Source organism: Taudactylus pleione, unplaced genomic scaffold (genome assembly GCF_031769625.1).
Source record: "Taudactylus pleione unplaced genomic scaffold, aTauple2 ptg000066l, whole genome shotgun sequence".
Lineage (NCBI taxonomy): Eukaryota > Metazoa > Chordata > Amphibia > Anura > Myobatrachidae > Taudactylus > Taudactylus pleione.
In genome coordinates, this window is record NW_028284468.1 from 15,158,117 (window position 1) to 15,181,450 (window position 23,334).

Consider the following 23,334-nt stretch of genomic DNA (forward strand, 5'->3'; position numbering starts at 1 on the left):
CGCCCACAGACCCTGCGAGCTGCCTGCGGATCTGAATCAGGGCCACAGTGCGGTTATGCCATGAATGAATGGTAAATCACTGCATTAGAGTACTGTAGGTGCCAGTATAGCTTAGAATAGTGAATGAAATATCTCTGCACAGGAGAGAATATTAATTTCACTAACAATGGGCATAAATAAACACCAAAATTCAATTACCATTAAACATTAAAAGAAGATGCTTAAATTATGTATCACAAGTTGGTCCATATTATTGTAAATAGTGGCAATAGTGCAGAATGTTTATTAACCTTCACATTTTTAGAGGAGCATTCAGCCTACTTGGGAGAGGGCAGAAGATCCTGCTCCCATAGAGATCGAGGGAACACCATCTGCAGACGGCATTAGCTAACCTAGAAAAGTATTTCAGAGCTTGTTAAATAGCCCCATATTTCTGTATTAGGATGGCGGTTCTTTAGTAATCCAAACAGCACTTAAACTCTATAGATATCTGTGATCGTAGTTAGATGAATAATAAATAGTAATTTAACAGAAGTTGTCAATCATTTTTGGCTTAATAAATAGGTCTCTTATAGTTATAATTTAGCATCATCTTTATGTTATGCAGATCACTAACCTCCTCATAAAAATCTGTTCCTAGCTTTATTTCTTTTCTGTTTTTACAAACTTAAAGGGCCTTAAGGACACTGAAAAACACCCCGATGAGTAACAGCCTTAGTGATTTCCCATTTAGATGATTTGGATGAAATAATATGTCTCCGTTACATATATGTATAGCTGCTGCATAATGTTGTTCAATTCTACTCCTGCAGTACTTTGTATTTCGTCTTTAGAAATTCATATTACGGTACCCAGTTAGCCTTTTCCTTTACTGATTCTGTACACGTTTTCTCAGCCTTATTATTGCTTATCCAGTCATTAATGCTTTGTCAATCGCAATGGAAAATGCACCATTTATGAAAGGGAGAAAGTCCATAAATCTGTTGGAAACTGACACTTTTGCCGGATTTAGGCATTCTCCCTATTTATCAATGACCGCAGGATGTGACGGCCATCACAGAGTATTGCATCAGAGTAGGGGATCTGATGCGTGACAGCATCCCTTTCCCAAGCATGGGGAAACTTGTTATCGCAAATGTAAAAAGTGCAGAGGTGGTACTTTTGCTACATTATATACCCTTTTGGGGTACATGAACCCCAAATCTTCTATGTAAGTATGGCACTGCCGGGTGCAAGCATGATGGGTAAGATAATAGAACACTACTCTGAGAACTTCACAAATTGCTGGCTCTGCGAGTCACTAAGTTATGTTAATACAGCATTTCACAGTGACTTAAAACAATTAATCTAAACCCAAGTCAAAATCTTACCTTTCCATTGGCTCTGTTTATCTTACTCACGGTGTCAGCAATTATTATTTTATCTTCGATGGCATCACTTAGCTTCTTATATTTGGGGTTTTTGCTAATTTCCAAATAATCCCCTTGGAATAGTTGTCCAACGCTAAAAGAAGACATTACAAATTGGATAAGAACAACTAAATTATACCTTTACAGTATATCCCAGAAATAGTCATTTATAACACAGTTGGGTAATAATAATACAGGCTGTTTGTAAGGAATAAACAGAGACAATACAGTCTAATCTCCCACTCTAGTGTTGACTTCCAAACTACAGGTCTGGCAGTTCTATATTGTCTATTGCACGGTTTTCTGCTTTTTATTTCACAATCCAATGTGTATATGTGTGGGAATGTATTACAGAGAAGAGCCAAACAATCAGTGACACAAAATGTGTGAGATAATATACAGTATAAAGTGCATGTGAGCAGTTTGTGAAATGACTGATCTGCTTAAGACCTTGCGTAATCGCGTCTGTTAAGGTAAAAAGCACAAAAGTGGGGGCATGCCTCGGGGAGCCATGGAACTTCATCCAGTCCTGATTAGAATACAATGACTTCATGAATTTTAGGGGAAAAATAAACAGTTATTTTTCATATAGAACATGGTTTCCATGCTTCTTAGTATCTGTATAAATATAAACAAGCTGGACAATACAGTGACATATTTAGCTTCTCCTGCATACTTCAGGTGACTTTAGATAAAGGGAACCACTGGTAGCTGCTCGCTTAGCGGCCTTAATACTGGTCAGCCAAACTTAGGAGCTTTCAATCCTGTCAGTGTACTGAAATGAGGAGTTAATGTTTACATATGCGAGTACTGGGATGGGCTGTCATGCCAATTTGTGCCTGAATGACTAGGCCCAGCCCTGAAAAAAAGGAAATAAATACCTGGCTTTTGTGCTATTGCATAACATAAAATACTCTGTGTATAATAACCCTTCTCATTCAGAGAGATCAATAAAACTAGTATTTGCCTATAATGAGGGAAACAGGCCAGCACAGCTTGGAAGAGCAATCAAAGAATACGATTTTTCTTGCTACAAAAGGTCTAAATTAGTGGTTTCTAAATTGATAATAGTGACCCTACTTTTTTATTATAGCATACAGTACAAAAATGCAAATTAGTCTGTATATATGTGCAAATTACCAAATGATGGCCATTGCAGATATTCCAGAAGGGAAACCTGTGAATAAGCTAGGTATCTGCAATACTGCATAACTATCAGCCAGTCTGCAGTCACTTGTTTTTGTAGCAGCTTATATGTGCTGGTGTGCAAGGGCCGGGTGTCTATATAACAAGGGCCGGGTGTCTATATAACAAGGGCCGGGTGTCTATATAACAAGGGCCGGGTGTCTATACAACAAGGGCCGGGTGTCTATATAACAAGGGCCGGGTGTCTATATAACAAGGGCCGGGTGTCAAGCTATTAGACCATGACAATCAGACACAAAACAAAACTAAAAAACAGAAAAAATGTAAAGTGAAACAGATGATGTCTAGCACCAAATATCTGAGCTGGCAGGTAAGAATCAATCAAAAATAGTTAAATTCATTAAATGTAATTTTCTTTAACATATATAACGTCAGCATATGATTTAAAAAAAAAATGATTCACTTTATTTTTCTAAAAGAGCAGTAAAACATACTAAAATGTTTCAAATTAATTGGAAACAATATCACTTGAACAACATAGAGTATATCTTTCAGCCTGATAAAAACCTTAAAACATGCACAGTATGTCCGAATAATTAATATTTTTGTATAAAGTCCCTTTGCAGAAAACTGTGGGCTCTGGGCCTGATTTAGACCCGCTCGTGAGCGCTGAGCCCTCGCAAGCGGGTCGATGTTGGCCCAGTGCGTATGCGCACGACGGAGCCAGGTCCGTCATGCGCATGCGCGAGACCCGGATAGCGACGGGCGAGCCGTCGCTCCGGGTCTCGTACCAAAGGAGGCGTGCTGTTGATGGTGAGTGACAGCACGCCCCCTTTGGTGGGCGTGCTGGGGGCGTGGCTGCCCAGATGGAGGCGTTCTGGGGCCGGCCCCACTGACATCACAAGTGATGTCAGCGGGAGTGATTTCGGCTCTGATAGAGCCGAAAGCACTCCAGGGCTTGTGGCAACGAGACCCTACTACAAGGGTCTCGTCGCAAGCCCGATGGTCGCGATGGTCTTGACCATCGCGACCATCTTCCTGGCCGCTCGCTATAGCTGTGGGTGGTCACCGACAGCTATACGAGCGGCCGCTCTAAAAATTAAGAAGGCCGGCCCTGATTCAGAGCGAGCGCTCTGTCAGAGCGTCCGGCTCTGAATCAGGGCCTCTGTGCTTGTACCAATGTGCTAATGTTCTTCTTAAAGATTTCAACTACAACAACCTTCCTCACAGCATATTAACATTAACATATAAAGATATTATTCAATTCATTTTTTATACAACATATATTAGGACGTAATCTGTGGGGGTAATTTAATAAAATGTTACAAATATGCCATAACACCTATAAACCATTTAGCTATACACTTATATGATTTCTAACACCAATTGGACTACTATAGGTTGGGTTACAATAATGTTGCACCATGTTAGTATAAATCATCCAGTGTCCTTTGGTAACTTGTGGGCTCATATACTAATTAAGGAAAATGTGTTTAATTAAAGTACAAACTCAGTTCCTGATATTCTCCCACTATACCAACAAGCCATGTTTATTTATCATTGCTGTCCATACTGATAGTATACTTATCTTTAACCACCGTTTGGAATACGAGTAATAGTTGGAAGGTTCTCTACAGGTGATAAAGGAAGTTACCTGGCGGGATACAAAGATTTCTTATCTTTGAAGAGTTCACTAGCTTCCAGTTTTTCGTCATAAATGAACTTTTTCTGTTCTGTGAACTGGTCCCTGTACTTTTTACACTAGAAAATGCAATACAAGAACATCATGAATATTTTATTTACTTGAAGGTGTTTTAAAGCAATTTTTCTTGTATTTGTACAGCTTGTTCTATAGAAATTAGACACACCATTCCCACTGGCCAAGATTCAGTACAAAGCCAAGGTGCCCCTGCTGATGGAGGCTGGGACATCAGGTAGGCAGCAGCTCAGATTGTTATATGGGAAACAACAATGTAACCTCTTCGATTTAAGTTTTTACTTGTCCCACCTGAATGCGGTTTATATGGTATATACAGTCACTATGGGCCTGATTCAGAGTTCTACTCTAACCCGAGGGTTTGCGTACAACTTCAATGTTTAATGCCGTTTGAGTACAGGGACCACTGTCTGCGGCTACTGATGCAGATTTACTGGCCTCGCAAGCGGGCAGGAGGTGGCCATTCTGAGTAAGCACAGGATGGTCACGATGTTGATCCAACCCTGCATCTTGGGACGCAGAGATAGGATCTGAGATGCTTCCTGGAGGCGTCTTTTTCTTCCACCTTTAGCATATATTCACACCGCAGCTGCATCCAAAGACGCAGATGCTGTGTGCATAATTATTCAACTCTGAATCAAGCCCTATGTCTCTGTTTAAGATGTTGACATTCACAGACGGTACACATATATTATACTAGTAAATAAATGGAGGTCATCTCATTCGCCCCTTCACCTCCGGTCCAGTTGTACTTCACCACCCACCCCACTATTTGGGTTCCTCCTGTTGCTGCGGCGCGTATGCACGTTACACCTATTGTGCAAGGTGTGAGCAGTGGGAGCTGAAGCATGCACCCTGCATGGTAGGTTTGATTTGCACATGCAACACAATTAGGTCATCAAGCTAACATGCGCAATGACATTATTTAGAACAGGGTACAATTTTATAATAGATTACTATCATTTACTTTTAATCTAAGAGCCCCTTCAACAATGGCAGCAGTGATTACAGTTAGATTAGTTATTTACATTATTTTTCAATAAATGACACCAAAAAATGCCAAGTCACCGAAATGTGGTCACGATTGTTTTACCGTTTTAGGATTCAGTCATTAAGAACAGTAGTTTAACATTAATATTTATCAAGCAGTAGTATGCAGTAATCAACCATTATTCTTTAGGAGGATGCAGTGTCTACTAGTGTCTAGATTTAGTATCACTTATGTAAGTAGTTCTCAGAATACAAATACAGTTGGCAAATGTTGTAGCAACATCTCATTAATGATATACAAAATATTTCACCAAAATGTGTATACATATAGGCACAGTGGATAAATTATTACACATTCACAGGGATTTATTAAAAAGTTGGTGAAAGAATGCCGATGGTTTATTATTACAAGCAGCATTAATTACACAAGTTCACATCAGCTGTAAAACGACAGGAAGTTTATAATGACCAGTGATGGAATTTTGCCATTTCCTCTATAAAAGAATTTCTTCCCATCCCCCGGCCATTTCAACAGAGCAGCAATTATTGTATGCAAGAATTGCAAAGTTTATACAGGCATCCCAGGCTGATATCTTATGGTGCATTGTTTCATTAAATGTCATTCTAGAAAGAACAGCATACATGGCACGACTGTGTGCTTGCATTTCTTAGCAGAGATTGTAGATTTGACAACGATCTTGCATATAATGCCACCCATGAGATGAATGTACATCGTTCCAATTATACAGTAGTAGAGAAACTTTGCTACAGAAACAGATATCGTTCATTTGTATTCACATAAGCTATAAGCAGAAACCTGCAAAGAGGGGGGTTAGAGAAGGCAGCCTCTCACAGCTCCGATGCACTAATCCCCCGCCCTTCCCCCTTACAGCACAAGGTAAGGAGTGAGAGGAGGGGGCAATTTGATGATTCGGATGTGGAGAAGGGGGCCCCAGTTCTGGTCCTGTACTAATGGACCAGCAAGTGAGTAAGCTCTTTGCCGTTTTGAATGCAGACACATACTGATATCTGACCCCTGTATCAGTACAGAAGTATGCAAACCATCTGTTTCATGTTGTAAAGACTTTGTATTCTGAAGTGGTTTTATTGCCGTCCTAATTGGTGCACTGGGCTGTGACATCATAGCCCAGCACCAAACTTTCTCCTTTTGTCCATTACCAACACAGAGGAGCAACAGCCAAGTAGCTTTACCAATAAGAAGCTGCTGGCTGCTATTCCTCTATGTTGGCAGCAAGCGCCCAGTGTGGGGGTGCCATGGAGCAAATAAAAGCTGAATGAACAAAATGATATAACTTATTCAGTGTTTTATGTGCCCCTTAAACACTGGCATCCAAAGCGACCACCTAGGTATCGTAGCCCTTACCCTGCATAAGTTCTATGCAGTATCTAGTATTTTATCCCTTGCAAACACAGTCACAAGGAAGCACCATTTTATAAACTAGTCATGTCCACAATGCATTATGCAATACAGAAACAGGACTAGTGCTATAAAATGCAAATTTGAGGCTGTGTTGTGAGATCACACAAAATCACTTTTTTAATTATACATGAAGAAAGTGATCAGTTCCAACTTTGTTTCTCCTGCAGCATAACATATAAAAAGATATACAAGCAAGAGAAACACATGCCTCCTATATTGACAGTAGGTGCTCAAGAATTGCGTTTGTCAGCAGCATTATTTCTCCCTTGTGTATCATTATTGACTTCACCAGTCAGCGTAAGGCTCTTGGAAATCATTGTATGGCTTGCACACCTCTTTTACTATCCAATATTGCCAAGAAATATTTTCCTAAGATTTCCTAAACAAAGTGGATATTTTAGAGCCAGATAATTGCAGCTTTCCAGCTAACTCAAAAGCCTACCCTCCACAGATGGAAAATCCTCTTCATTTCCTTGTGTGTTGTATCCAAGAAGAGGTATGGTCTTGCTGGCCAGTTGTTGTCTATGGGTGATACGGAAGGAACCTTATTCTTCATTTCCAAAAAGTACTTTTGCATCTGTGGCAAAGTTAAATAAATTAGGCATTTTATAACAGCAATATAAATTACATCAATTTGACAACTTAGGAGTATTTAAGAGTTTGATGGCATCTGATTATCAGCTACTGTACAACAGCTAAAAACTTGTAACCACTTCAATTTCAGCTCAATTAAAGTTTAAATGAGTTTAGATTTTACACCATTACTCTGACATAAATTAGTTAACTGTTCTCAGCTCTCGCATCACAAGAAGCCCAGATGGGGAACGTTTACCCATGATAACAATGAACTCCTGTCCATAAAATGTATTTTATAGCATTCACTGCAAAGGTCAATGTACTCTATATCGATCACTAGGATACTCGGTATTGAATATCTGTCCGCAGGGTGCTCGCTGAATTGAAATTCTGAAACTGTGATGCTCTCTGCATTGTATATTGGTCGCTGAGATGAGCTTGTAGTGTATGGCAGTCACTAGGATTGCTCTCTGTATTGAAATTCTGTCACTTTGATGTTAGGGCACAGGGGGTGCTCTCTGTACTGTACAGCAGTCACTGGGATGCGCTCTGAATTGTACAACAGTCACATGAATGATCTCTGTATTATATGGCCGTCACATGCAGTATGGCAGTCACATGAATGATCTCTGTATTGTATGGTGGTCATGTGGATGCTTTCTGTATGATATTGGCTAGGGCTAACAGATTGCTAACACCACCTAGGTTTACGTTGGGCCCTGCCTACATAAGACCACTTTAAAGGAAAAATTCCAGGGCCACTTTAAGCTCCCAATCTGTCCGTCAGCAGAGCTATATGTAATGTTATAAATGTCTTTCATTGAGACTATTTCAGATGATACTGCTATAGTATGTTGCACTTACTATTCTCTGTATTGTGAAAGCATAAATCTTCTTTCCAGCATTTGCACGGAAAAACTTTCTGTATTCTCTACGTACCTAACAGGAGGAAATAAGATATGTTAATGTAGGCTTAATTTGATTATCCTGAATCATGCACAAGTTAAGAGGGCAGCAGCAGGTAAAGTATATTGACGACAATTCAAAGTCATCCTAAAAATGTGAAAAAGATCAAAAGAACATAAATATGTTAGCTACAACTTAGAATGTTTTACAGCTGGGACACATATTGTATTTGGCACATAAAAAACATGAAAATAATACATAGTACATCATGAAATTGAACACTGTGGAAAGTAAAAACAAACGAGAAGGAAATGAATGTAAATCTATGGCTACAATTAAGTCTAGCGTAAAGAAGAAAAAAAAAAAGAAATTAGAACCCAACCCAAAACCTTAAAATGTAACGTTTGTAACTGTGCAGGCTAGATGTACCTAAATGTATTTTGTGATTTTGTTTTTCCGTAAGTTCTGCCAAAATCAAAAAAACCAGGACAGAATGGCAAACTTGGTAAAGGAATAGGGATGGAAATTAAATATTAAAATGAGTATGACACTTAGGCGAAGATAGATTGGGAGGCAAGTACTCATCATTACATCATGTGCAATCTGCTCCCAGACAGACAGATGTAATGTTAGTGTTGCTGTTTAGGAACCAGTGACAATAGCAATACTGTACCTCAATTATGTTACTAGAGAACAAAAGATCTCCCTCCACTGTGTGTAGATGATGCATACACTTTAGAGAGGTATTAACAGAAGTATACCTTTGTGTTCCTACTACAATATAGACATGTCCGTTATCTTGGATTAAGTTGATTCAAAAATAAATATTGTACATCCTTCTGGACAATTATAAATTGAAAACTTGACATTTGTAGTGAAAAATAAATCTGATGTTATCATATTGCTAATATTAGACCATTTCTGTCAATATTGTTGTACAGATTTCACTATGGATACAATATGGCGGGCATATACAAAGGAGGGCATGTATTGTACCTGAAGAGGAGGGACGTTTGTGCATTATATATAACCACACACAGCATTGTGATGTACTTTAAGTCATTACCAAAGTCCTATGCCCTTAATGCATCTTTCCCATCTCCAGTATATTGCATGCTGTAATAATAACCTTTTTTTAATTAAAATCTGCATGTTAAAGTAGCCAAAACACAAATGTATTAAAGTGCTTTTATATTACAAGTAGAGTAAAAATGTGTAACCATGAGACTATAAATATTACAACATTGTCTAAATGTGTCCACTGTGGAATATATTATCAGTCCTATAATAGGAGCCAATGCTGATGACGGTGCGGTTTTGATCATTTGATGTTATCAGCATTGGCTCCTATTACAGGTCGTGCCAGTGATTCCCCTTTAACTAGTGCATATGCATATTCGTGTCCCCGTGACACCTGTTCCCCTATATGTCACTGTGTCTGTTATATGGTACTTACAGCTCCTATTTATTCTCATAGGACTACATTACAGTCTGATATTTCTTTCTAGGTGATGGATTTTAATAGTATCAGGTATTGTGTTTTTCATGCACTGTGTTTACTATTTTTTTACAAGTTTCCTTGTGAGGCATCTGCAGATGTTATCTCTATGTCATTGCTGCTATGTTTTTGATGATGGCACACAATTCTCAGCCACGTTCCCTGGTGACGTCCGGAACGTGGGCGCAGGGTCGCACCGATGACGTCATTGGGTCTCCACTCAGGAACAGCAGCTGCCATTTGATCACTGGGGTGTCCTACACAGGTATTTAATGTTCATTTTCTATTATTCATGTAAGTCTTGATAAAAGGGTTGGTACCCTGAAACACTGGCTTTATACTAGCTGGTATTGAGGTCATCATTGATTCATTACAAGCCTTGTGAGTGCCGTCTGAGTTGCCATACTATATGTGTATATATATATATATATATATATATATATATATAGTAGGGGTGAGCGGGTTCGGATTTCTGAAATCCGAACCCCCCCGATCCGAGGCCGATCCGAGGCAGGCTCGACTTTCCCGCCTGACTCGGATCTGAAATCGAGGCAAAACGTCATCATCCCGCCTTCCGAGTCTCGCGGGTTTTGGATCCTATATAAGGTACCTGCGTCGGCGCCATTTTCTCACTCGGCTGTGGACAGTGAAGAGGGAGGGTGGGAGTTAGGGCTGGCTGGGCTATGTAGTGTAGTGTAGTGCAGAGTAGTGTTGTGCTGTGCTGTGCTGCGCTGTGCTGCTGTTGTCCACTACTTCAAAGTCCATAGGGGCTGGCTGTGTTGTGCTGTGCTGCTGTTGTTAATAGGGGCTGTGTCCACTACTTCAAAGTCCATAGGGGCTGGCTGGACTGTGTTGTGCAGTCAGTTCTCCATAGGGGCTGTGTCCACTCCAAAGTCCTGTGCAGTGTCCCAGTCCTAAAGGGGTGCTGTAGTGTTGTCCAGGGGGTGCTCTGTCCATCAGGGGTGCTCCCCCCAAGTGCTAAAAAAATAATATTTTTTGTGTTTGTGAATTGTGTGCGCAGTAGCCGCACGTGCATCAACAAAGTAGTGCCAAGCGTGCGCCTGTGTCATAAGTAAAGGGCCGGCTGGCTTGACCGTTAAAGGGTGCTGTAACCCCCAAAGTACACTCCAGTCCAAACCAAAAAAAAAATTATTTTCTGTGTTTGTGAATTGTGTGCGCAGTAGCCGCACGTGCATCAACAAAGTAGTGCCAAGCGTGCGCCTGTGTCATAAGTAAAGGGCCGGCTGGCTTGACCGTTAAAGGGTGCTGTAACCCCCAAAGTACACTCCAGTCCAAACCAAAAAAAAAAATATTTTCTGTGTTTGTGAATTGTGTGCGCAGTAGCCGCACGTGCATCAACAAAGTAGTGCCAAGCGTGCGCCTGTGTCATAAGTAAAGGGCCGGCTGGCTTGACCGTTAAAGGGTGCTGTAACCCCCAAAGTACACTCCAGTCCAAACCAAAAAAATATATATTTTCTGTGTTTGTGAATTGTGTGCGCAGTAGCTGCACGTGCATCAACAAAGTAGTGCCAAGCGTGCGCCTGTGTCATAAGTAAAGGGCCGGCTGGCTTGACCGTTAAAGGGTGCTGTAACCCCCAAAGTACACTCCAGTCCAAACCAAAAAAAAAAATATTTTCTGTGTTTGTGAATTGTGTGCGCAGTAGCCGCACGTGCATCAACAAAGTAGTGCCAAGCGTGCGCCTGTGTCATAAGTAAAGGGCCGGCTGGCTTGACCGTTAAAGGGTGCTGTAACCCCCAAAGTACACTCCAGTCCAAACCAAAAAAATATATATTTTCTGTGTTTGTGAATTGTGTGCGCAGTAGCCGTACGTGCATCAACAAAGTAGTGCCAAGCGTGCGCCTGTGTCATAAGTAAAGGGCTGGCTGGCTTGACCGTTAAAGGGTGCTGTAACCCCCAAAGTACACTCCAGTCCAAACCAAAAAAAAAATAATTTTCTGTGTTTGTGAATTGTGTGCACTGTGGCTGCACGTGCATCAACAAAGGAGCAGCGCCAAGCGTGCACCTGTGTCCCATAAGTAAAGAGCCGGCTGGCTCATTTCTTAAAGGGTGGTGTAACCCACAAAGTGCACTACTCTCCAGCAAAAATAAAAAAATATTTTCTGTGTTTGTGTGCGCTTTAGCCGCACGTATATATCAATATAACATAAATGGAGGACCAAACTTTCTCCGATAAAAATAAAATAGGGAAAGATCAAGAACCACTTCCTCCTAGTGCTGTTGCTGCTGCTGGGAGTTGTTCATCATCCCAGAGAGGAAGTAGGAACATCACTACTTTTACTAAACAATAGACCCTCCAACAGTCCCTAGCGATGAGGATGAAGTACGACAGCAGTCATCCTGAAGCAAAACGTATAACTGAGGCCTTGACTGCTATGTTGGTGTTAGACGTGCGTCCGGTATCCGCCATTAGTGCAGTGGGATTTAGACAATTGATGGAGGTAGTGTGTCCCCGGTTCCAAATCCCGTCTAGATTCCACCTGCATCCTCAAAGCAGCAGCGACAAGCGTGCGTCTGTCTGTTAAAGGGTGGTGACACCCTCAAAGTGTGCTACACAAACAATAAAAATATTGTTCTTTTTTTTTCTGTCTTTGTGAAATGTGTGGGCTGTAGCCGCACCTGCATCCTTAAAGCAGCAGCGACAAGCGTGCGTCTGTCTGTTAAAGGGTGGTGACACCCTCAAAGTGTGCTACACAAACAATAAAAATATTGTTCTTTTTTTTTCTGTCTTTGTGAAATGTGTGGGCTGTAGCCGCACCTGCATCCTTAAAGCAGCAGTGACAAGCGTGCGTCTGTCTGTTAAAGGGTGGTGACACCCTCAAAGTGTGCTACACAAACAATAAAAATATTGTTCTTTTTTTTTCTGACTTTGTGAAATGTGTGGGCTGTAGCCGCACCTGCATCCTTAAAGCAGCAGCGACAAGCGTGCGTCTGTCTGTTAAAGGGTGGTGACACCCTCAAAGTGTGCTACACAAACAATAAAAATATTGTTCTTTTTTTTCTGTCTTTGTGAATTGTGTGGGCTGTAGCCGCACTTGCATCCTCAAAGCAGCAGCGACAAGCGTGCGTCTGTCTGTTAAAGGATTACATCGGTGACAGCATCCAAGTAGGCATGTCAGACAGTCCGTACCTGTACTTGCAGGAAAAAGAAGCAATTTGGAGGTCCCTGTACAAACTGGCTCTATTTTACCTGAGTTGCCCCCCCTCCAGTGTGTACTCCGAAAGAGTGTTTAGTGCAGCCGGGAACCTTGTCAGCGAAAGGCGTAGGAGGTTGCTTCCACAAAATGTGGAGAAGATGATGTTCATAAAATGAATTATCAACTCTTCCAGGGAGACCAGCCTCCAGAACGTACAGAGGGACCTGTGGTTGTGGATTCCAGCGGGGACGAATTAATACTCTGTGAGGATGAGGATGTACACAACACTGAAGAGGGTGAGGAATCGGTGGATGAGGAGGATGAGGACGACATCTTGCCTCCGTAGAGCCAGTTTGTGCAGGGACAGATTAATTGTCAGCTTGTTTTGTGGGGGCCCAAACGAACCAATCATTTCAGCCACAGTCGTGTGGCAGACCCTGGCGCTGAAATGTTTGGTTTGTTAAAGTGTGCATGTCCTGTTTATACAACATAAGGGTGGGTGGGAGGGCCCAAGGACAATTCCATCTTGCACCTCTTTTTTTTCTTTGCATTATGTATAGTTTGGGGCCTAGTTTTTCAAACTGCCATCCTGTCTGCCACTGCAGTGCCACTCCTAGATGGAGCACGTGTTTGTGCCGCCCACTCGTATCTCTTAGCATAGTCATCCAGCTACCTCGATGCAACCTTTTGGACATAAAAACACTATTGTGAGGTGTGAGGTGTTCAGAATAGACTGGAAATGAGTGGAAATTAAGGTTATTGAGGTTAATAATAGCATAGAAGCAGAAAAACCCCCAAATTCTGTGTTTTTATGGTTTTTTTCAAAAAAATACAGATCCAAAACACAAAACCCAGAACCCAAAACACGGAAGGGTGGTTTTGGCAAAACCAATCCAGATCCAAAACACAAAGAAAGATCCAGATCCAAAACCAAAACACGAAAAGTGGCCGGTGCACACCCCTAATATATATATATATATACACATACACACACTAATGATATATATATACATATAAAAAAGAACATTTTCTAAAGAGCTGAAGTGTGTGTATATGTATACATATATATGTATATATATATGTATATGTGTATATATATATATATATATATATATATATATACATACATACACACTAATTCAGCCTCATGGGACAATCCTTTTTGTGCATCTTCATTATAATTTGTAAGACACTTAGTAGCTTATACTATCCATGTTGTAAACTATTCTAAGGCATTCAGGGAAGGTGAATACAGATTGCAATTGAATACCTGTTTGGGGTTATTACATCTTTGTATAACAGTTTGTAATGTCACAGTTTTACATTTTAAATTAAAATTGAGTTATTCCCTGCACAAAACACATGAAAATCCTGAGCTTGACACACATTATTTACTTCAACTAAAATATTCTAAATAAAAAAAGGTCCAAAGACACATTCCTTATGTAACCCATATGGGTTCTGTAAACGAAGGGCCAATCTGATTGGCTTTCTCATGCTTTGAGTGATGCCCATCATGGTCTCAGTCAAATCACCCTGATTGACTATTCATGGATTTTGTCGTGCTAGGAGTTAGCCCTGCATCATGCTATTAGTGTTTTTCTTTTTTTTTTTCACCCACGGATTAAAGATCTTCGGTGAATACAGGAATAAAAAATTGAGGAGTGCTTATTTCTAAAAACGTTCTACAGGCTCTGTTTGTTTGTTTTTACGGACAGTTCAGTGCATGTAACTACAAGTTCCAGCAGGCCCTGGCTGCAAGGGCACGCTGTCCAACAAGCACCAGCATGCTTTAGTTCTGCAAGCGCCAGATACCCAAAGAATTAATGGCTGCTATGAGGTGTTGGGACATGTAGTCCCATACACTAAACCACAGGTTCTCAAACTCGGTCCTCAGGACCCCAAACAGTGCATGTTTTGCAGGTCTCCTCACAGAATCACAAGTGAAATAATTAGCTCCACCAGTGGAACTTTTAAAATGTGTTGCTGAGTAATGACTGCACCTGTGCACCTGCTGGGTGACCTGGAAATGTGACCTGTGTGGGGTCCTGAGGACCGAGTTTGAGAACCACTGCACTAAACTAATGATTATCTATCCTAAATATTACACCTACTGTATCACCACTGTCTCAGGAGAGTTTGGAAAGAGTCCGAGTGATAGTCTCGGTGATAGGGCTGCTATTTACAAGGGGGAGGAGTCTGGGTGTGTGTGTTTTTTTTAACGAAGGTCCAATTCCCCAAAGAACTTCATACCAAGGCTGCTCAGAATCTGGACTAGCTCACAGTATGTTAGAGTCAGCTGCCGAGCCTGGCACAACCTGTTGCAGTGTGTGCCTTTTGTGGCACTCTGGGATACCACACACGCACTGAATTGGTAACCAGACCAGGCTATAAATGCTGGAGGCTAATTATTTATTTACACCAATAAAGATATGTGCTGATGGTTATCTTCAAACGTATCTTCACACTAGGTATTGGTTGGCCCCAATCTTTATGCTTCCAAGCCGCCATATCTGGAGATGTGGTAAACTCAGAATAGGCTGCATCTGCACAGCGAGTGCCATACTTACTAGTGCTGTATGCCCTTACTGTAAATACATTGCCCCTGCATAGTGGAGGATGCAATTCATATTATTTCTTTTGTTTGTTTAGTTCTATCTATATGTGAAACAAGTCATATATAAGTTACTTTCCAATGCCTGGTTTCTGTAATTCTTTCACATTCATACTTAAGATCATTGTTAACATGTCCCTTTAAGTTTCTCTACAGTCGCTTACATAATATAAATTGGTTCACAATTTTCAAAAATGCAGTGGGCAACCTTAACACCCGACATATGCAACGCATCTGAAGACTGACCAGAAACATTTACACCATGTTAGTAAGTATGGAAGAAAAACAGCAAGCAGCTAAAAGACAGACAGGAAACAGACAATCACAAAGATTCTGGTTAGTAATAAATTGATTTCACATTGTAGAGAAAGTACCTTTAGTCCAAGCCAGTAAGCCCAAATGACTGCAACAGCATGCTTACGCCTAGCCTCCTCCTTCAAGCGTTTCAATTCCCTTCGAGCCTAAAACGTTTAGATATTGAAAGGAAACATAGCTGGATGCAGAAAGCATAATCACCAGAAGAGAACTTCCTCTAATCAGAGAACACTTCAGACAGGTGCAGAAGAATTTACATAAATAACAAATCTCGGACGCTTGGTTTCAGGGCAACATGCACCAGTAAAGTGTTGCAACTGTGCCACAGGATAACTGGTACGAAATGAGAAATGCAGGCCTAAATGTCATCCAGGAAATGCATCCAACATGATTAGTGTGAAATTATAATAATAAACAGGTTATTCCGTATTTTGCAATATTTGCATAAAATAATTAAATATTTTGGGAATGGGACCCAAATCTAAACACAGAATGCATTTATGTTTTATATACACCTTATACACATAGCCTGAAGGTCATTTTATACTATATTTTTAATAATTTTATGCATCAAAAAGAGTTTTTGTACATACATGAAATTCATTTATGTTTCATATATACCTTATACACACAGCCTGAAGGTTATTTTATACTATATTTTTAATAATTTGTGCTTTAAACAAAGTTTGTGTACATTGAACCATCAGAAAGCAAAGGTTTCACTTTCTCAGTCATGCTAAAAATATTCCGCATTTCGGAATATTTGGATATGGGAGACTCAACCTGTACTGACTGAATGCTAGAACAGAGCTACATTTTTCAAACTAAAAAGTTTTTTTTTTTTATTTTATGGATCATGGCCCTACTATGTGGATGCATCTAATAATAATACATTGACAATATTGGAGTTTGTTATCTAATAATGCTGGTCTCATACAAAATAGCCAAATTAGTACAGCTACAGTAAAGCTGGGTACACACCAGACAGATATATCTGCAGATAATGGTTGTTCATACACACTGAACAACCATCATCTGTCATCTGGCCCCTGGTCCCGTTGGCCGGGGAAGTGTGTTGTGCCCCCCCTACCCGAGTGTACAGGCGATACACACAGCACGATGGACAGATATATCTGCAGATATATTGGGCATTGGCTGTGCAGCACAGTCAACGTGATATGTCTGTGAATGGTACACACTGGCCGACGTACACAAGATACATTGGGCGATCAATTGGTCGGCCAATATATTTGCCAGTGTGTACCCAGCATTAGTCAGTGCTTCTCAACTCCAGTCCTCAGGAACCTCTAACACTGCCGGTTTTAATATCTGCCTATTATAACTCCAATATTGGAGACTGAAGCTGAGCACAATGCACCTTAGTAAAGAATTGAGTGCCATAATTTGCTTCTGATAACATAGAATACTCCCTTGTTGTGACGGAATGATACAATTTTAAACAGAAGTGATACAGCATTTCTGCTGGATACAAATGAACCACATTATAGCTATTTCAGCTTGTGGTGTTACCAATTGATTTTAGGACTCAATGGGGTAGATGTACGAAGCCCAGAAACGGTATTAGCGCACGTTAGGTACACTGATACCGCTTCTCCCCGATGTATGATCGGGGGTCTGGGCGGTAAAAGACAGGGGCGCTATGCGATAGCGCATGACCGTTCGGCCGGCTGTAGCTGTCGTTATCGACAGCTACAGCCTGGCGCTAGCCTATCCCCACAGCAGGGACAGCGCTGTCCCTGCTGGGGCTGCTGCCGGCTCCAAGTCTGCACGCGGGGATCTCACGATACTTGCGAGATCCCGTGCATACTCAGTGGAGCCGGCTGGGACAGATACACAGCGCATCAGCACTAGGCTGATGCGCTGCTGTCTCTAGCGGGTAGCGCCGGAGGGGGGAGTTAACGCTCCCCCTCTCCGGCCGATGAGATGTTCTTACATCTCATCGGTAGTGCTTCCTGCTTCGCCTCGGTAAAGAGGCGAAGCAGGAAGCGGTATAGCGGCACGTTAAGTGCCGCTATCATACATCTACCCCAATGTGCTATGAGGATTTCTATATCTCTCCTGGAGTGAGCTCGTTTTAGGCAGCGTCCAGAGTATACTGTATGCCATTATAAAAGCGGTCAAGTGATTTTTTTTCTGTACAGTATTTATAAGATTTTATTGTATTTTTATTGTGTCTGATTATTTTTATTATAAGTGATATGTATTAATAAATATGTAAATTTGACAGCGCCTTGAACTACTTACTTGCTATATTGTTCTTCTGTGGGTGAGGTAGACTTCCCACATTGGTATTTAAGGCTGCAGTTATAACACAGTAGCTATTATCCTTCACTTGGGAGATTAAGTGCCAGATTGTTTCTTTCTTTGAAATTAAAATCTGCAGCCACAGCTGAACTAGAGAGACCCCCATGTGAGGTGTGAAACTAGCAAAATGTCCATAGAACTGTAATAGTGTTAACAGTTATGTAGAATGTATTGTATGGCTTCCAATATGCAAATTCCAGGGTGCTACGGGAACCTGACCATGCAGGTTGTGCACCTTGGGTCTATAGGATATGACCAGGGCCGCAACTAGAGGGGGGGCTAGAGGTGCACGTGCACCGGGTGCCAGAATGCAGGTGAAAAAGGGCTGACTCATGGTGGCTTGGGTGCTGCAGATTCAGAAAAAGGCCATCCAAAAATGGCCACCGCCAAGGAGGAGACAGATGCTAGAGGTCCTTACTGGACCTCTAGTGTCTGTCTCCTCCTTGGCGGCGGTGGCCATTTTTGGATGGCCATTTTCAGCAGATTCCATGCGGACTAGCCGTCCGCATGGACTCTGCTGAAAGTGGCCATCCAAAAATGGCCGCCGCCAAGGAGGAGACAGACACTAGAGGTCCTACTGGAGCTCTAGTGTCTGTTAGGCCAGCGCAAGTGTCAGGAGAAGATGCTGAAAGCTGTATCTTCTCCCGTGAAACCCCCTGGCAATGAGCATAAACCCCATAGCAATGAGCAAGAAACCCCCTGGCAACGAGCATGTAACCACATGGCAACGAGCTAAAATGGTGGTACGCATTACATTCATATCAACACTGATGGCCAAAGAGCTGGAACTGGGTTGTAATGGGGTATTCTCACGTAGGAAAAGATCAGTGAAGGCATGTTCACGCAAACTCGTCCCTAAAACACCTGGATGGAAGAGTAAATACACCTGTTTGGAGGTGTGTAGCAGGGCCAGCTTCAGCAGTAGCCACCCTGTGCAGACAGGGACTCCGATGCCCCATAACCCTGCGCACGGCAAAGCTGCTTGCACCAGAAAAGGGTGTGTTGCCTAATTACTATAGGCCATGCCCTCTAAATTACGCTATTTGGGGGCTTGCCCGCATGGCACGCCTCCCATTTAACGTCAGGCTGGGGGCAAGCCCAGCACTTCATCAGTAGCTGGGCTACCCCCAGCCCTCTCCCTGCACTGAATGGATGCCGCGAGGTACCCAACCTCCCAACCACTGTGGGTCACTTCGGCCTCATGGTGGAACGGCGGGACAGTGCCCGAAAAACGGGTCTATCCCGCTGAAATCGGGATGGTTGGCAGGGGTGCTCCCTCTATGGGGTGGCGCCCCTGTTCGTCCACCCTGGTCGAACATACCTCAAGCCGGCCCTGGTGTGTAGTTAGCACCTAGTATAAGACAGATGCAAGTACATACTGATGATGAGCACTTGTAGCAAACCCAGCACACAGGCAGATGCGGTCACATCTTTAGATGTGTATAACGCTTCATATAAGCAGATATACACATTTGTACATCTGCGCTTTATTGGAATATAATACAACCAATTAACTTCCAACTCTGCATCAGGCTCCATTTATTATAGCTACTCCTTTCTGCATATCATAAGCGTCATTTATTACTGATTCTATTGAACAACGAGTCTGAACACCAATTAGTAATTAGATGGGGTTCTCTCCATGGTAAAAGTAACATTTCTGGAAATGAAGACAAAACATTGTATCCACATTTTTCTGGATATCCCAGAATCAGAACATAATAGCAACAGCCCCAAAAATTATAATTGAAAACATATATGATTTAATATTATAAATCTGGGGTTTACAAGATGCCGCTGCAAAATCTATCACAGTTCCATAAAAAATTATGTTCTCTGCTATAGTACATGAAAATATACTCTAAGTTTAAGCAATTAGTGACCTTTTGACAAAAAAATATATAATACAGTATTTGTAGGCATAATAGGAAATCATAAAGCAAATTATAATTTGTTTAATAAATGGGATATGGGAATTGGTGCTTGAGGGTTATGTGCTACAGGTACCTGCCTGAGTGCATTTACCCAAGTAGTTATGCAGTGTAATGTAGGAAATATCTATGTTGGGCATGCAATTCACAAACAATTGCACATTGGTCATTCCACATTAAATACAAACCACGTTTGGTTTGGTTTGTATTCAATAAGTCAGGTGTTATGTAAGGCCAGCCTCTAGATTATGTTGAAATGGAAATATGAAAAACCTGTGTGCAACTTAAAATTATTCAGCATTTTATAGCGTAGCTAATATCAACATAATTCAAAATATTTTACTTCTAGTGGCAAAGAATTATCATATTATAAGATACCTCTGAACTCGATTTAAATGACCTTTTCACATTCAGACAACTTTAATTTAGCTGGCACATATGTGCCCTGCAGCAACCATCTAATTACATGCTTTAGCTTTATGCTGGGTACACACTGGCAGATATATTGGCCAATCATTTGATCGGCCAATATATCTTGTGTGCTTCGGCCAGTGTCTGCCAGCGATATGTTTGAATGACGTCGTTCACAAGCATATAGCGCCGGCTGTGCTGCACAGCCGGCGCTATATATCTGCAGATATATTTGGGCATCGTGCTGTGTTTACGGACAGTCAGCCAACTGCCCATACACTTGCAGCGGAGGGGGCGGGGAGGTGGGCGGGATCCACGGCCAGAAGACAGATGATGGTTGCTCAGTGTGTATGAACAACCATCATCTCCATGTGTACCTAGCTTTAAAGCCATTTTATTTTCCTAATCACCCTTATGCATATCATCAAGCATAGTTGTGTATTGGGGAGGGAACCATCAATGCTGTGCTCTATGCATTGAATTTGTTTGTATAGAGTGAGCAGCTTTGTGTGGTAACCTGGGGCAACAAAATTAAACTATTCTGCCTAATAAAAAATAGCTTTACTGAACAGCACAGGTGTTTGGCTGAAAGATGAAGCTATGTATATAATAAAGGTCGCAGGAGGGCATGTGCAGGTCAATAAAGTACATACCTATAAAAAGACAAATGCCTTAAAAGACAATCGATTTCCACGACCAACTAAATACATTAATTCTACAGTTTTTACTCACAGAAATAATGTTTATATTAACAATGCAAATATTCCAGTTTCAACATTCATACTACAGAGTACATAATTATTATTACTTTACATGCATTCTAGTTATTTGTAAATTAAAAACAAAATAATTAATTTAATCATTGATATTAATTCTTAATTGCTCTGGTCAGTGACAAGATACAGCAAGCATGCAGTAAGGATGCCGGACACAAAACAAGGGGATTCTGTATGAAATGGTTGAAGGAACGGACATGCACTACCCAGCATTACTGGAAAGGTTAGTGATTACTCAGATTAGAGGGCTAATTGGTGGTGATGGTGGTTTGGATGTATGCGTGAAATACCTTAAGTCCAAGCCAGTAAGCCCATATTACAGCAATAGCAAGTTTATTCCTAGCCTCTTCCTTCAGTCGTCTCAGTTCCCTTCGCGCCTGTGGTGCATTTGAAAATGTGGTTAAGGAGAAGCTTATAAAGTGTAGAAAGTTATAGCAGGAAGCCGTGAACCAGAAGTGAGGACACCAGAGAAAACACTTGCTCCACTTTGTTTTAAAATAGTAAGTAATAGGTTAATTGAAAGATAAGTACAGTTAAAAGTATCCATAATATGATGTGGTCCCGATGCTTGCACTCTACAGCTGTAATGAAGCCCTGTTAATGGTCCTACCTGTGTCCCATGCCAGTAAGCTGCAATTGTGGTAGCTGACTCATTGCAGAGCTTCTGGTACTTGAGCTCCCTAAGGATCTTTCGGGCCTAAGAACAAAAGTAAAATATAACTTCCCAAACATTTGGAACACAGCAAAGTCTGGCAGCCACTGTCAGAAATATCACAAACATGAAAAAACATTATTAAAGTAATGAGGGAAAGCGTGTCCAGGTCACACAGCTAGTGATGGTAATTCCGCTGCTAAATGTCTTGAACATAAAAGTATGAAAGTTAGAAAGATGGAAATTATAGTGAATGACTCACCTTCCATCCTCTGGTAAAGGACTGTACCACAATGGTAGAGCTCTTAATCCGCTTGTACTTGTTCTGTTGCTGTGTTGGGGAAAGGAAGAACATTACGTCAGACAATAGTTTGTGGCTTGAATGAGAAAATGTTTCTATTTTAGGTACCAGAGGAATTTGTGGTTTTCACTACAATGATAAATAATACAATATAAATAAGTGTCCTTTGTGCTGTTAAAAAAGGACAATGTTGATGTGGAAAATGTACTGATTAGTGCCAAATATCTGCGTATATCTGTGATTAACATTATGGAAAATCTGAAGACACCAATATCCTCATTTCATGCTGTTCACTTTCAGTAAGCATGCATTACCAGTTACACTTCTTGCATTGCATCCAGTAAATAAGGACAGCCTGCAATTACGGACCAGTCTGCAAGGACATTACTGCTAAGAGGTCAGGTGAACACAGACTTGTAAGAGGCGGCAACAGATTTAATATAGTCTACAGTAGAGCTCACTTCCTGCCATTACCCCTTAGCCTGCTTACGGCAAGCTGCTTCCAATGATGCAGATCAGTCAATTGCCCAGACAAAGCCTATTGCATCTCTATTGTATTATATTGGGGGCAGAAATAAAAGTTTAATCTCCTCAGTACTTCAGTTTTTGCCCTCCGTGCTTGTTCATCATACACCAACATTAGGGGGAGCAAAGCAAAACAGAGATTACAGAGCTCTCACCTTGCATCCCTGTACAGAGCTTGGTTAGGGCAATGCGGGAGTTTGGGTAGAGAGTAGGTGTCAGGCTGGGTAGGGACATTTAATCTTTACAATTTAAGCTGTTCTGTTAACTGTGAGGAAATATGTCATAAGTTAGTAACTGTGCATACGGTATGCTGTATGCTTATGGCCTCTCTATCTCATCTTATTACCTGCCTCTGATGAAACTGACAGATGTCAAGGAAACGCATTAGGCCATACCTGCCATGACACCACCACTTTGGTTTTCTATTGTGCTCACTATATGTATGCGCTGTATTTCACGCCTGCCGATTCTCTCCAGCACTACATAGAACCCTGTATTTATTGAACTACGCAGGAGGTCCTAATTGGACCTGCAACTATCCACTCTAATACAATCCAAGTACAGGTACTATCTCGGGATCATTTGCAAAAAGAGCACTGAGACCCTCAACTGGGTCACTACCTCTACTCCTTATACACCGGTTGT

The 23,334-nt window shown here is 41.3% G+C and overlaps 1 protein-coding gene across 3 annotated transcripts in view; it reads right to left on the reverse strand.

The window, feature by feature from the left end:
• The window catches only part of MYO1B (myosin IB), a 275,621-nt gene that overhangs the window by 21,853 nt on the left and 230,434 nt on the right, over nt 1-23,334 (reverse strand). Inside the window, exons 21-28 of one of the 3 annotated variants that reach the window (XM_088466665.1) lie at nt 22,126-22,194; nt 21,822-21,908; nt 21,502-21,588; nt 15,828-15,914; nt 8,144-8,218; nt 7,146-7,280; nt 4,210-4,316; nt 1,371-1,503 (exon numbers count right to left, since the gene is read on the reverse strand). In XM_088466665.1, the coding sequence (XP_088322791.1) occupies nt 1,371-1,503; nt 4,210-4,316; nt 7,146-7,280; nt 8,144-8,218; nt 15,828-15,914; nt 21,502-21,588; nt 21,822-21,908; nt 22,126-22,194 (780 nt within the window). The remainder of the gene's footprint in view (nt 1-1,370; nt 1,504-4,209; nt 4,317-7,145; nt 7,281-8,143; nt 8,219-15,827; nt 15,915-21,501; nt 21,589-21,821; nt 21,909-22,125; nt 22,195-23,334) is intronic. The other 2 variants (XM_088466666.1, XM_088466667.1) reach the window with 2 other exon arrangements.